Source organism: Atta colombica, unplaced genomic scaffold (assembly GCF_001594045.1).
Source record: "Atta colombica isolate Treedump-2 unplaced genomic scaffold, Acol1.0 scaffold118, whole genome shotgun sequence".
NCBI lineage: Eukaryota > Metazoa > Arthropoda > Insecta > Hymenoptera > Formicidae > Atta > Atta colombica.
The window spans coordinates 35,670-51,962 of NW_017259204.1; the positions used below are offsets into that span (position 1 = coordinate 35,670).

General features: G+C 28.3%; 2 protein-coding genes across 6 annotated transcripts in view; one reads left to right on the forward strand and one right to left on the reverse strand.

Moving 5' to 3' along the window:
* Positions 1-10,220, forward strand: part of LOC108694202 (putative acyl-CoA-binding protein) — a 12,422-nt gene extending 2,202 nt beyond the window's left edge. The window contains exons 1-3 of one of the 4 annotated variants that reach the window (XM_018203565.1): positions 269-310; positions 9,655-9,769; positions 9,846-10,220. In XM_018203565.1, the coding sequence (XP_018059054.1) occupies positions 308-310; positions 9,655-9,769; positions 9,846-9,985 (258 nt within the window). In that variant the 5' untranslated portion in view covers positions 269-307 and the 3' untranslated portion in view covers positions 9,986-10,220. Of the gene's footprint in view, positions 1-16; positions 548-6,743; positions 6,953-9,654; positions 9,770-9,845 lie in introns of those variants that run through there. The other 3 variants (XM_018203564.1, XM_018203563.1, XM_018203562.1) reach the window with 3 other exon arrangements.
* A 1,050-nt stretch (positions 10,221-11,270) lies between these two features.
* The window catches only part of LOC108694196 (dnaJ homolog subfamily B member 6-like), a 36,583-nt gene continuing 31,560 nt past the window's right edge, over positions 11,271-16,293 (reverse strand). For both annotated transcript variants that reach the window (XM_018203548.1, XM_018203547.1), the window contains 4 exons: positions 12,626-12,802; positions 12,286-12,547; positions 12,041-12,130; positions 11,271-11,700 (listed from right to left, as the gene is read on the reverse strand). In XM_018203548.1, the coding sequence (XP_018059037.1) occupies positions 11,532-11,700; positions 12,041-12,130; positions 12,286-12,547; positions 12,626-12,802 (698 nt within the window). In that variant the 3' untranslated portion in view covers positions 11,271-11,531. The remainder of the gene's footprint in view (positions 11,701-12,040; positions 12,131-12,285; positions 12,548-12,625; positions 12,803-16,293) is intronic.

Here is a 16,293-nt window from a genome sequence, read left to right on the forward strand (position 1 = left end):
TATTTTAATGTTTCAGGAGTACCATTTACTTCATCATCGACACCTACAGCAAGATGCTTTCGAAGTTTTTACGATTGGTTTTCCAGTATCATTGAAATTGTTCCTTTAGCATTGTTGACATCTGGCATATTAAGCGCATATCAGATTGATGAAAAAATTCGTACGTTGTTATTGTTTCTTGGTACAATACCAGTATTTTTTCCACTAGCGATAAAACAGAAGGAAAGCCAAATCAGGAAACTACGTTTCTTGACGAATATTACTGTCGTGCTGCAGATTTTGGCGATAATGATACTCGGCTTAAAAAATGGTAATTACAATGTCATTAGTTTAGTCGCTTCCTATACTTTTGAACGTTTTTTTGTGGAAGAATTTTGTTATCGATACAGTATTCCGTATACCGATCTGATGCAGTATTGCATATGCTTTGTGGAAGTTTTTACGGTATCAACGCTGAAGGAATTATAGAAAAATATGAGACTTTAATTTATCTGTCATCTATTTCAAGCAACTGTTATTAAAAATTTAAGGTTCTTGATTAGTTGTTGCGGCCACATTGTCTTAAACGTGAAGTGAAAATATACAGCTTATTTTCACTTTATGTCTTTTACTGATAACTATTTACTGACTGTCAAAGAGAGATAAGAGTAATTTTAGTTCATTTTTATAAATACTTTAAAGTTATTATATTATTTTGTTTTATCTAAATTCTCTTTACAAATGATATGCAAAAAATTTGTCATTTTTCGCTTATGACGTCACATTTCAATATGACCGTGACACCGGAATCAGAAGACTTAACAAATTAATTATATTTGATACAAAGAATGTCAATTTTTAAGATAATATAAACAAATCTATGCCTTTTGTTATAATATTAATCTTGCAATTGTTCGATAATAGCTGACACTGTAATACATATAACATTGAGTTTGGTATCGACTTGTAAATTAACAATATTTAGGGGAGAGTGGATCCATAAATGGATCATGTTCCAAATAGGACTTTTTTAATTTAAATGAATACGATTAACCAGATTTGCATATACTTTTTATAATATAAAGTCCTTATAAGACACCGAAAAAATGTGATAGCAATTTGACAGTTTTCTGTCAAACATATCATAACATTCATAGAATAGATTCATAGAATATAGAATATAGACATAGAATAGGCTGTGTTTTCAGCCATCGTGCGAAAGTTTTTAAAAAAAAAAGTCCTTATATCATTACTTAAAAGGTGTTAAAAATTTGAGAGATAATTTAAAATAATTAAAGAGTGCAATTCAAAAATATCAAGTGTTTTGTGATCACTTTTGCGGTTTATTGTAAAATTTGTTACAAAGTTTAAAAGGACCTGTGTTCAAATTGTACAATATATAACTTATACAATAGTACAATATATAACTTATAGGCCTGGTTGTAGTACTAGTAATTGGCCGATCAGATCTAGTCCAAGGAATTAAATCAGTAAATAAAACTAAATATATAATGCTCATTTGTAACTAAACGGTATAAGTGTGACATTAAGGTATATGAGCAATAGCTAGATTACAGTTGTTAAAATTTCATATAACATCAAATAAAATAAAAACGTTTCGACCAGAACAAATTTCTTAAATTTTTAAATCAATGAAATATTATGAGTCATCAGACTCAGATTAATTGAGTTTTATTAATTTCAATTCTAATAAAAAATATAAACTGTCAGTAATTTTTTTTCTGAATAAAATTGTTATCTTTGACTGTCAAATTGCTCGTTTTTATTCAGTATTAAAAATATATTAAAATATTTTAAAATTCTATTTAAAAGTCCATAAGAATAGTGTCCGATTTAGAAAAAGCGTTTTTACATTTTCCATTATAATTCGATACAGGTGAGAGAACAAAAAATTGCCTCAAGCAAAAGTGAGAGAAATTAAATGATCTTTCCAACATTCAATTTTACGATCAGACTTTATTTACGGCTTATAAAAAGCAAAAACTGTAGATAGGTCCGATTTACTCCACTCTCTCTTATATTAAATTTTCATATATATTTTACATGTGTCAGGAAGTACTGCCAATTTTCAAAACAAGATAATTATTACATTCTTTAATACTCTTTTATAGAAGAATTACCTTAAATAATCTAGCTGAATAACTCGAAAATATTTAGACCAGCAACGTGTCTATCTTGTTGCTGGCATGTTGCTTGTTAAGTATGCATTGCTAAGTATAGGTTTGTTTTCTGTGGCTGAACTAGTGTATACTTTTGGAACTTAAAGTGAGATAGATATATGTTTGACATTTGTTTAAAGCGAGAAAGAGAGTTCTAGAACAGTCTAGTGCAGAAAACAGACCATATGTTGCTATCAGAATTGCAGCAACTGAATCCTCATTTGTTGTCAACTTGCTACCAGCAATTTGCCGATAATTTTAAAATCGTCATCAACAAAATCGTATTGTTGCCATCATGTAGCCATAATAATATGATGCAACATCATACAATGCCGTTATATTGTCGCGAGATAATATTGACGCAGCTATCTTGCTGGCAATACATATATACATTGTTATCTGCATGTTGTTACAATGTCGATATATTTGAAATCATGACGTATGTTGAAGATAAATCTACGGCAAGTTGCCAGCATCATAAGCAATCATAGATTTGTACGATTTTGTTGAGATACGCTTTGCTATCTGGGGAGCCCTGGAGGCTTATTTAGACAGAAGTTGTATGTGTAGAACGATAAAAATCACTTTTTAAAATTTATTTTTCAAAATGTATTGTGAAGTGAAAACTTATGCAATTTGCGATATGCATTTATATTAAGTGTGGGAAAAAGTTCATGGCGTTTTTCCCATTAGATGGCATTAAAAAAACGCCATGAACTTTTTCCCACACCTAATATGTCTTGATAAAACAATTATGTTTTTTGTTTATTAATTTGTTTATTATTATCTACATTAATTCATCTCATTTTGTACAGGAAAGTATCAAAGTATGGTTATAAAAATAATTAATAATTTATGAGATATTTAATATTTTATTTTTTAAATATACCAAAATAAAGCGTAAAATATACTGATTTTTTAATAACTGTAATATTTTTATATGCAAAAATAACTAAAAGAATCATATTATGTAAAAAAAAGCCATAATTTTATTTAAAAATGATCTTCGCGTAATTAAAAAAAAACCGATTTTGTTTTTTTTGGACAATTGATTTGCAATTATTTGTTTTTCTCCGGACTATACAACTTTTGTCTGAAACATTTTTACCTATCGTAAGTCTTCGAAATATTTGACTGGACTCTTTAAAATGGGACACTTTGTATGTACGAAAACAATAAGTTATAAGAAATTATTCAAAACTATTTCAAGGACGAAAATATTTGGCGAGCTGTTTATAGAACTAGAAAATGTATATAAATTCACGCAGACATATTAAAAAGCGAATGTATATTAGTTGTACACGTTCTATTGGATATCAGCTAATCACAATATTAGAAAAAAAAAAACTTCTTAGACGAAAGTCATCTGTGATTAACAGTGAGCAATTGCAACAGTACCGCCCCTTAAAAGCTAGTAGCGAATTTGATTGGACGCATTAGTGCACATTACATAATTTACACAAGTTGATGTAAAGATGTATTTAATACAAAAATAGAAACGGATTAAAGTAACATTCTATAATACATTTTATTTACTTTTTTGTGCTATTAGATAAAATATATATTTTAAAATATTTATATTTTACTTTTACACTTGGGTTAAATCAGCGGTTTTATGTGCGCACTAATGCATCCAATCGAATTCGCTGTAACATTCAGCTCTGATTGAATAGGCTTATTTTTATTTACAAGGAATCTATTCGGTTCAATTTTTCTTGAAATATGTTGTTAAACACAAAGATATAAAAGATATGTACTTTTTTTTATAACAGTCTAAATTTAGATTCAAAACAACTCTTTAAAGCTAAAATTTATATTTGATTCAGTTATTAGCGAAATGGTGAGATTTACAAAAAAATGTTTTAGACAAAACTTTTATGATTTTTTAAATATTTATAACAGTGTATTTAGATTTTTCAAAAATATTTAATTTCATTATAATTTAATTATAATATTTAAAAAATACTTCATCTCATTAATTTTGAGGGATTATTTCATCCATTAAATCCGAGATTGAGCTGATATAAAAAGTAGACAGTATCTCTTAGAGTTTTGTATTTTGTATTAACAACATATTTCAAAGAGAATCGAATTTCTGTAAGCTTATTCTGTAACTTTTTGACGACAATTCGATATCGTTATATTGTCGTTACGTAGCTTTTTCAATATGTAAAATATCTGCGCAACGATATCTAGCTAATAAAATTATCGTTAAAAAGTTATAGAATAGGCCTACTGGACAGTTATGATAGGAGCAAGGGTCAAAGCTAACGTTTATATTTCATATTATACTATCAATTATTAGTAAAATGATGAAATATTTCGGTTTGAATTGGTTTCAAATAATTGTGACAGGTCCCTTGTTAATAATATGTAATATACAAAAATTATGTCTTTTTATTATTTTTTTTATATTCATTTTGAAATAATAAAGTAATTTTTTAGTAACATTTTGATACATTTTGTACGATATATAATTAAGTCTTAGTAAAAAGATACTAAATTTTCTGGCACAATTAATGTAGCACAATAATTCAGGGTGTGTATATGCTGAATTTACTCAATATTTTTTAATTAATGAATATATTAAAAAAAGACATATTATGAATTGTGCATGGATCCAATTTATACAGTCTTTTTTATTGGTATAAAATTTATGTACATGGCAAAATGATATATTTAATCGCCGGCCTATTTAAATAGTATATATATCTAATAGTTAGATATACAAATAACTATAAGTATGATCTTTTTATAAGTAACAGTGACTGATATCGATTTCTGATTTTAATATTCAGTATATGAAAAATAAGCAAGTATTTCTTTGGTTTATCACTAAAGTAGACATTTTTTGTTTAACTAGATATTCATCTAAGAAAATCATTTATTCTACAGTAACAATACTATTAAAGTACAATTTTCGACGATTGCTCTAGTAAAACTTATGTATTGTAAAACTTATGTATTGCAATTTATCTGTATATCAAAATATTTTATCTGTCATATTTTGAGATATGTAATTTATGATTATTTTTTCCTGCAAGATTTTGCTACAAATTTATTTAGAATAGAAATGTATAATATCTTTTAAAATATACAATTTTTCTTACAAACTTTATTATATTTATTCAATATAATTTATCATGATTTTAAAAAATTTTCCTGTATTCGAATTGCCACCCAGGTACTCCCGAGTATCATCCTTGTTAATGTTTGGTAAACAACAAGGATGGAATGATATCTGAGTGGCATTCGGATAGGAATCTGAATAATAGTCATTAAGAATTTTTTATTGATGCTACAAATTACGTTCATATGCAAACAAATTGTCGAGCAACTGTCTTTAATTTAATCGATGCATCTTGTAAAATATTGCTGCAAAAAATTGATGATTTTTTCATGAGACTTATTTGTAAAATAGAATATAGCCGAGATAATGTTAAAAGTAGTTTTTAGATATAAAATGAAGTTTTTAGATATAATTTTGGTGGCTTAACGGCTTCTATACCATTTGGGCTATTCTCTTATCAGACAATCTCTGAGATTAAAGTGCACTTTTCCTTTTTAACATTTAAAATATTTGAACAAGATCCTGTTCATTTTGTGTAAGTTCTATTTGTTCTACTACTAATAAGTTTGTTCCAGATTTTAATACCTCTGGAAAATATAAAAATCCACAAAACAATTGTTTTTTTATTTAGTACAATTCGTGAAACTTTTAAGGGAAAGAAAACTTATATGAAATGTTATAATGGATAACTATTTAGTTTAACCCCCCGCACTTCCAAAATCAATGAAATTAGGCTTATGTATTTTTGCATGAAACGAAAGAGTGGCAAAAAAAAGTGCGTCACCCTGTGATCCAAGATATTAAATGTTAAAGTTGATGACCATTGAGGTTAGGAAATCTGTTACTGTTGCGAAATACTGCGATGAAAGGATACATTGTGGTTCACATAAGTTTCCAAGTTTGCACGCAAAGCGAGATTTAATAAAAAAAATTGATATTTATAACGGTAGCTTCTTGGAGATGTTAAATAATAGGCCTGTTCTTTTTGACTGAATTTTTGCACCAATTCATCTTTCTTCCTTTTCTCTCCAGCAGGAAAGAAGAGAAAGAAAAATAAACTGGTGCAAAAGTTCAGCCAAAAAGAACAGGCCTATATAATTTGTGTTTTCTCTGCCAAGATCCATGTATCCTATTGTCACTCTTTTTTTCACAAAGATATAAAAATATTAAAATAAATTATCACGAAAGTGATTTAGAATCCTAAATAATATTATATGTAATATATATATTAATTTAAATGTAAAATAATAAATTATAACTACCATATATAGATATATAATAAAGTGACGATATTTTGCTATATTTTATTAAAACATTAAAATAGTTCATGCTTCTTACAGCTCATCGTACTCTGCTACTGAAAAAATTTCTTTCATATCCACTTATTTACTTATTTAAAACTTCCGAAAATTCAAGTTATTTCGTCTTTATGTCAAAAGTGGCTGTAAGCTTCAAAGTCGCATTAGTTGTATCGTTAATCGTGCATAGGCATTAATATAGAAAGATGGTCACTTCTCAATTTGTGAAAATTTCCGAGAACTGAATCGATTACCGTGGGTGTACACATATATACACATATATACGTATATACGTATAGTCTATTACCGCGGCATCCGTTAACAAGAGTGTCGTAACCTTACATACGATTCTTTCTCTACATCACAGTCAACATAATTTGGTGAAACTCTAAAACTCCGGATATTTCATTATGTCGTTGGACGAAGTAAGGACGAGCAAACTTTATTTTGATAAAATTATTTAATAATTTAAATAATTACTTGTGAAAACGGAATGTTTCATACTGTAATCCACCTTCCCCTCATTAGAGATTTAATTTAGAACAAGTTAGGCGGTTAGTTACTTTGATTAGTGAGATAAGTGTTTTAATTATTTTTTTAACACATCGGTAGCACACAAAACATATTCTCTGTGCGTGCGCGTGTGTGTGTGTGTGTGTGTGTGTGTGTGTGTGTGTGTGGAGCGCGTGTATGTGGGCGTGCGCGTGCGCGCGCGCGCGCGCGATTCATGGAATAATACGAAAAAGATCAAAAATGGGTTCGAAACATAGTTTGAGAAAATACATGGAAAATCGGGATGATGTAATTTGAGCCATTGCAGCGAAAATTGGAAGTATATATGATAACGATTACGAAATACATATGTATGCACGTTTTATTTTTAATAGAGAAATTCCAATTTATATAAAATTTTATTCGATTAAAAAGTAAATGCATCAATACCATTATTTATTGAAAAATACATACATGCATACATAGTTATAAATTATGATCAAATTATCGTTTTTTTTAATTTGTTCACTTCCTTTCTTAGAATACACTCTATGCATGAAAATGCACAAATTTACAAAATTACAGCGGAAAATGGAAAGAAAAAGGAGAGGACCTGTATTCTAAATTCTAAATAATTACTATTCACTGCTTTAAAAACAAATTCACTGCTAATGCAAGCACACAAAGAATTTGTGTGCTTAAAGCAATAAATTTGTGTTTGTAAAACAGAAAATTGGTGTAATTAAAGCAGAATGTATACATAACACTATATCGAGTCGGGATGACAGATATCTTAACCTCTAAAGCCTAGAACTTTAACGCTTAATAACTTGATTCAACTCGAGGCCGATCGCCGCGATTTTTGTCAAATTCTTTCCGTTTTGAATGAAAATGTATTGAAAGAGTATTTTTATTAAGATTCTAGGAGGGACCCATATTCTAAATAATTTCCTTTTCGACTCTAAAACACATTTCTCTACTTTAAAAACAAATTTTCTACTGTAAATTTTCTACTGTAAAAAATATATATAAAATTATATTATGTAAAAAATATGTTTTTAAAGAAGAAAATTTGTATTTTTAAAGCAGAGAATTTGTTTTTAAAGAAGAGAAGTTATGTTTAAAACAAAGAATTTGTGTAATGCCATCGATGTGATTTCTTAACCTGAATATCTGTCAACTTCAACAATTGATCAGTTCGCGGAACGGAGCGACACATTTTTCCTCGAGATTCGTTCATTTCGTGCAAAGACGCATCGAACGAACCTAATTTTATCGAAAGTGAAAAAGTTAAACTCAACAATTACCATAAAAATATAATATATAATATATGAATATTACAATTAAATATTTTGAATACTCAGTAATAGTCACTCAGTGATATTTATAAATATATATGTATTTATGTGCAAACTATGAAGTTTATAAATAAATGAATTAAAATCAATTATTATATGTCTTTTATACCCATGCAAAAACAATTTTCAGGAAATGTATTTTGCACATACATTAATCTCAGAAAGGTCTTTAAATTAATTCTAAGCGAAAGCAAACTGTTTGTTTTCACTTTAGAATTAATTCCTAGAATTAATTCTTTTCTGGAAATAGTATGTACAAAGGGCATTAAATTAAATTAGGATAATGTAACAATCACATTCTAGTTTTATAATAATAACGCATCAAATTATAAAACTGTTATATGATTGTTATATGACTATTATATAACATTTTAAGTTACATATATTTGTATTTATATTAAGTTATATTAAGTTACATTATATTTACATTATATTTATATTATATATAGCTGCAATGAGTGGAAAATTACAATTAATATAACGTGACATAGATTATATGTACACGTTATATTCCGTTATATGGAAGCAATATTTATATATTTGTTTGCTGAGATAATATTTTCGATAAAAAAAAAACCAACCGATTTACAGAAATTAATTCAAGTGATAGTCTTTTTTTAATTATAACGATATTTTCTACGTAAAGAATAATTTTAGTAGGCGAAAAATGATTAAATAAATATAGTTCTAGCTAACTTAACAATTGGTCTTTCGTTTTATTTCTTACAATTATAGGATCCGACTCGCATATTAGATTCGAATTATTCGAATACAATTCGGACATCCAAATTCAAGTAATAATTCAATGAAAAGAATTCGAATATTAGATCCAAATCGTAATTACAATTCTAATACATACTGTACATTCTATACGTTGCAATACTGCTTCTAACATAAATTTCATTGAAATAAATATATTTGCTGCAATGAGAAACGGAAAGAAAATCAACAGACATGAAAAAGGATAAAGTGATTTAAAAATCGAAAAAGAATATGAAATGTTAATAGTTTAATCGATTCACTGAAATGCTGAATTTAATTATTAATGGAATATTGATAATCCTAATTATGATACAAATAAAAAATGAAAATTTACTAAAATATTTTACTTGGAATTTATATCAAATTATATCATTGGTATATCATTACTCTGTATTGATAAATTAAATCGTCCAAATTGCTTATGATTTCTATTAAATTTAATAACAATTTGTCAAATAACGCGAAAAATAATTCCTTATTATAAAGTAATCATAAAAACATGTTTCTATTCTTAGAAATTTAATGATGCGGCTAAAACAGTAAAGAAATTGGCTGCGCAACCAGAAGATGAAGATTTACTCGAATTGTATGCATTGTACAAGCAATCTACCATTGGCGACTGTAATACAGGTACGTTCTCATTTTTGCATCCATTATTTGCGTACACTTATGTACAATTGTCATGATTCGTGTAAACCTTTTTTAGAGAGACCGGGTATGTTGGATTTCAAAGGAAAAGCTAAATGGGATGCTTGGAACGGTAAAAAAAGTATGGGACAAGAAACGGCGAAAGAGCAATACATCACTAAAGTGGAAGCATTAATCGCTTCGATTGGAAAGAAGTAGTGGGTTCTCATTATCAAGCGTATACGTACACATGAATATTCGAACACTTGTGATTTCATTCGATCAATTATAAAACTTGTTCACTATTGAAGAGAAACACCCAGAATTTTACAAGCACATATGCAAATAATCATATTTAGATACAGTAAATATCGATTTTATTTAATTCCACTGATTTATATGAATTTTGTATCCAATGATTTATTGCAATTAGTATAAAACTATTTGTCGCATATATCTGTCGTAATTGATTTCCTTTTATCAAATAGTAATTTGATCTCTGCCGTTTACAATAGTCCCATACTGAAATTTCATAATTTGCTTTATATTCAAGATAATTAGTGTATATTAATAATGTATTTCTATAACATCTTTTTTCTTATTATATACACATGTGTAAATAGCTATAATCGAAGGAAATACGATCAAAAACGATTTTTCTAACAGTTTCTCAACAGTGCACATTTAACGCGTATTTAGCTAAAACTTAAATCAGTAAATAACGCTAGAGCCAACGATAATAAAAATACACAGCAATAAAAATAAATTATGCTATAAATCAATACGAGATACATTTATAGATATTTTTATTATTTTGAGAAATGGTAAATATTTACAAGTCAGCATCTTAAAAATGATCTTAACATATATTGTCAAGATCATGACCCTGAGTGACTTCCAACAGATTTAGCCGTTGTTCGTTGAAAAGTTATTAATAAAAAATTAATGAAAATAATCTAATCCAAATCAATTTGCTATGGGGTGGCTTCTTCTTCGTGTTGTAAAATGTACGCGTGGAGGCAGTGTGTGCCATCACATACATTTTACAATGTGAAACAAAGGATTTGCTATCCTATAGAAAACAGCACTACCTCCAAAAAAATATAATCTAATCCTTAATCCACATTTTAGTGACTCTCGCTTCGTATTGTAAAGTGTACGCAAATTTAAAATAGTAATTCTTTTAACATTCATTTTTATGGTCATACTTTTTAACAAACAACAAGTAACGACTAAAATTTGTTGAAGATTACTCATGACCTTGAAAATATATGATTTTTGAAAGTGCTGATTTTTCATAAATATTTACTTGAGAAATTATAATTTTTTGCATCAGTTTTGTTAACCTAGCGATAATCGAAATTTAAGTTAGCGAATGGCATTGGTTACGTCATACAACTAGGTAGAGACAAGGAAGATGTTACTTGTAAATTAGTCTCAATTTGCGACGCAAGAGATATACTATCGCGAATAACTAATTAAATTCAAATAGTTTTTTTTTTAATGAACTTTATTATACGAACCGCGTGGATATGTCAAGCCAGTCGTGTAATCATTACAGGTTACTTTTTCTCTTAATTCTTACACAGATTAACATTTTTTGTTCATTAATTTATGAATTTTTATTAAGTAATAATGAATGGAGAATAGTAGTATTATATCGAAAACTAAAATTTATCCGGAATTAAATCTTAAGTCGAATATATCAGAAGCGCACACTCGTCGACTTGAATACATGAGGAACTTGAGACAAGAGCGAAGAAATTTATTTCCTTTTATTTCTATCGTGCTTCTTATTCATGTGCGGATGATGACGCGTCTTTACTCTGCTAGCTTTTACATAGTCGCCATAGGTCGTATTCAAGTTGTGGTTATCCATCGTGTTATCGTTGACGTTTTCGCAGACTTGATGACTCGTTGATGCATCGTCGAACCTAACATACAAACAAACGAGATGACAGAAAACTAAATCTCGTGTAAAAAGTAATTCGCTCTTGTTTTTATGTAAATTCCAATTATTAACGCTCCGATCACTCGGGCTTAGAGAGCCTATCTCACTATCATTGATTGTCAATTTCGGCGAATAACGCGCGTTAAGAAGCATGTCGACTGATGTTACATTTTCAATGGAAATGACTCTGCGAGGGGAGCAACTGTGTCGAGAGATACCAACGCGGATACTAGATACTTGTTTACAGATGTTTAAATCGTGATGACAGGAATTTCTCAATTGCCAAGGAGAGATCGTGCGAGTGAGATGTGTTTTAACTGTACGTTATTGATTGTGGTACGCCGTTCACTGTCTTTGATTTCAGAATATCATTTTCATAAGACATTATGGTTTCTTTTCCATTTTCGTAGACTCTGTAAAAGACATGAGAAACAGAAGATATAATTAGAAGAAATATAAATTATTGAATCTTAAATAATAGAACATACAATAAGGTTTGTGTGTATGTGTGTGTGTGCGCGCGCGCGCGCGTGTGTGTATGCATGTGTGATATATGTGAGATTTTTACTTTTTGGTCGTAATTTTTTTTCCATCGATGAAACGAGTTGAGGTGCTGGTACGTTTTACAGCAGTGCCACCGCTCGTTCCATCGAAACTAGTGAAAGTACCAAAAGAAGTAAAGTTTCCTGCAGCACCAGCGTTCTCCATTAAATCATTAAACGGCAAACGAAAGCCAAATCCAAAGGGCCCGAAGAAAGAAGTACTCAGACTATTACTCGTTGAGTGGTCGTGTCTTCCGACGCCTCTCCGAGAACCTCCACCATGAAAACCTGCAAAATTCGATATTTGCAATGTTTGCCTTTTGACAACTTAATTGTATTTTCTGTCTAGATGTATTTGTATCTTACCAGCAAACAAATCTTCGAATGGTATTCCATCGAAAAATTCTCTAAATACTTCTTCAGGATCCCTAAAAACAAACGCGCCACCAAAGTGCGAATCAAAATCATCTCCGTGGCGTCGTTTGCCTCCGGGCATTTGAAGGCCGTCCTTGCCATACTGGTCGTAAACACGCCTCTTTTTCTCTAAAAAAAGTGAAACATTTATTATTTGAATTTTAATTGTAATCTCTATCATAATTTTGATCCTTCCAATCAAAACCCAAGCGAGAGTTCTACAAGGTTTGCTAAAGGTTAAGTCCAATATCGATGTGTAAGTTGGAATATAATGCAAAGAGTGGAGAAAATTTGTCATAATTATCTATAACTTTTTATACTATACACATTTATCATAATTTTTTATACTGTACAACTTCTATACTGTACACTAGACTTAAATGGCTCTGAAAAATATGTATAAAATTCATGCGCATATGTGGAGCAGGACAGACATCAATGCACATATACATTACATACATTACATACATTACATGTATACATTGCATACATACATACGTCGAACTGTATACTATTACATGTTACATTGGCCAGTGTGCATCTATGAAGTTGTCATCTCATTTTCAAAATTTCTGATACGTTTTGAAAAGCGCTTTAATTAAATATAAAAAAATAAAGATTTGAAGATATAGGATGTCAACTTCATAGATGTTTTCGCAATACGAATATTAATCATAACTTTTCTATTTCAAGAAAGAGCAATTTATATTTAATATTTTTTAGTAGATCTCTTGTAGAGAGTGCATTATTCTGAACATTCAAGAAAATATTAACAAAATTTTTTGCCTTTAAAAACTTAGAAAATTTGGAAAATTAAAAATGTCGCAAAACGCCTTGTATGACACAACTTGGGTTAATAAAATCTTTTGAAAAAATTTGTACCTAAAAAATATGTAAAATATATGCCCCTAAAATTTATCGGAATTACTGTTTTTTAATTCCTAAATTTGTCTCATTTCAGAGCGCTTTAAATCAGAATTATCTCCTTAAACAATTTGCAAAATTTAAATTTAAAATTGAATTTATAAAGATATTTATGTAATAATTCGCCAAAAAATTACGTATAATTCTTTTTAAGCTATAATGTTATCGGTATATATGAATATGCGAATATATGTGATATTATCATTACATGTGATGTTATCAGTACAAACTTACTTTTTTAAAAAAGGTAAAAAAAAGGCGTTAGGAATATACAATATTTCTCGAATAAAACCTAAATGTCTCAAATAATAATAGTTTTAATTCTTCTTCAAGAATATTTTTATTGAAGATCTTCTTATTCCAACTCAAGTAATAGCAATTTTAATTCTATGTCAAAAATTATTACTCTTCGAAAAAAACTAATATATCAAATGAAACATTAAAACCCAAGTGATACTATCTTATTATTTACTTAACTCTAATGATAAGCATTATTTGTATAAAAGATTTGGTATTAATAATTGATGTCAAGGGGGGAATTCTGTTTTCTGAATAAAAAAATTGATTTTTTTTCTTACGATCTATTTTCTTTTTTTCTTAATACTATAGTATGAAATGTTAAAAATATGTACAGCAAATTTCAAATCGAAATTCGTAAAATTAGCGAAGTTATAAAGATCAATTCGGCGCGCAGTTATAACTTACAAGTAAACCAACTCAAGTGTTATACTCTGATTTTGAGTTTTTAGTATGTTGTTCTCCAGACAAAAATAAGTGACACGTATTTCTTTATACGTAATCATACACACTTTTAAGGGGTGAAACACCCCTTTGAAAAAAATCGGTTTTTTTCTTTCGAAGCGAATATCTTTGAAATTATAAAAGATAGAAAAAAATTTCTAGAATGAAAATTGAATGGTTTTTCAAGAGTACTTTTTAACAATAATAAAAAATTTTTCTTACAATTCTAAAGTACTCTTAGTGCCATTCAATTTTTATTCAGAACATTTTTTTTCTATCTCTTATAGTTTAGAAGCTATTCGCTTCGAAAAAGAAAAATCGATTTTTTTCAAAAGGATGTTTCACCCCTTTAAAAGTGCATATGGGCACATATAAAAAAAATATGTGTCGCTTATTTTTATCTAGAGAACACCATACTCATCAAAATCGGAACACTTAGGTAGGATTACTTGTTAGCGCACTGAAATTTTAAACATTTTTCTCTGTCACTGGTGTGCATGATATCTACGAAACTAATAGACCGATCATCTTTCGCTTTGAACTGCATATTGAGAAAACATCCCTTTATCGTATGATGAAAAAGAAAAATAATCCGTTATATACTTTTTTTATTGCAAAAAAAATCAGCCAATTTTTAGAGCAAAATCGATGAATTTTTTTGTTACTTGTTCATCAAATAACTATGTATATAAAATTAAACGCTATCAGAGTTTTATATTTTAGATGACCGAAACGGAAGATATCTTGCACACCAGTGATACTTCGTGCGGTACCATGTTTGAGGAGAGATAATTGGCGTAATATTGGCTCAAATTTAATAAAAAAAAAAAACTGTAATTATATTTAAATATAGTAAAACAATGTTCCAAAATTCAAATGTATTGACTTTAAAAAAAAATTCCCCAAAAAATAAATTTTTTCGCTCCTTAAATCTTATATCATTAAATAAATAATATTAACTCTAATAATATGTATCATTCGTATAAAAAATTTAATATCAACAATTGATGCCAAATTCCGATTAAGTTTAAATTGAAGATAAATAAACTTGGATTTATAAAAAATGAAAAAAAAAAAAGAAAGAAATAAACAGTAAATTATAGATTTTTACTCATTGTAAAAAAAATTCAGATTAAATTCATTATTACATTAAAATTGTAATTATTTTGTGTTATTTATTTTTTTATTTATATAATTTTTTAATTGTTTTTATAGTTTTCATTATTCGATCTATCAAGATAATGCAATTTTGTAATAACGTTTTGAATAACGTTTTGAAGAAGAATTAAATAACTATTATGGTTGGAAGAGAAAGTCTTTGAATGAATTACAATATAAAAATTTTATATAAGAAGAATTGAAGTCATTTGGATCGGAATAGGAAAATTCTTTAATAGGAATATCTTTAATATAAATATTACTATATATATATATACTTAGAATTCATTGTATAAAAATTAAAGATAGTACCACATAGACCATATTTTTTATTTAATTTGATATGGAATTTAATTTAGCGCCAGTTGTCAACATCAAATCTTTTAAGGTAATAAAAATTCCCAAGATAACAAATTTAAAAATATAAACAAATGACAAACAGACAATTGGGAATTGGCACAGTGCGTAATTCAGCTTTAAAAAGGCTTTATTTTACAAGAAATCAAACAGAATCAATCAAACAGAAAATAGATAGATCAAACAGAAAATAGATTTCATACGCGTGTACATGTTTCGGCTAGCATTCTAGCCTTTTTCAGCAAGTAGAAACTCTTACAATAAAACCAGATGCAGATTTATTACAAAAAATGAAGTTTATAAAATCATATTCATTGTGTGGCAATCAATTAGAGGGCCAATCTCACCAGTCATCAAGCTGGAATTATGGTAAAATGGCTGAAATCCCACAATGATGTGACCGAGGACATAATTCGTGTGAATTTTTGTCAAGATATATA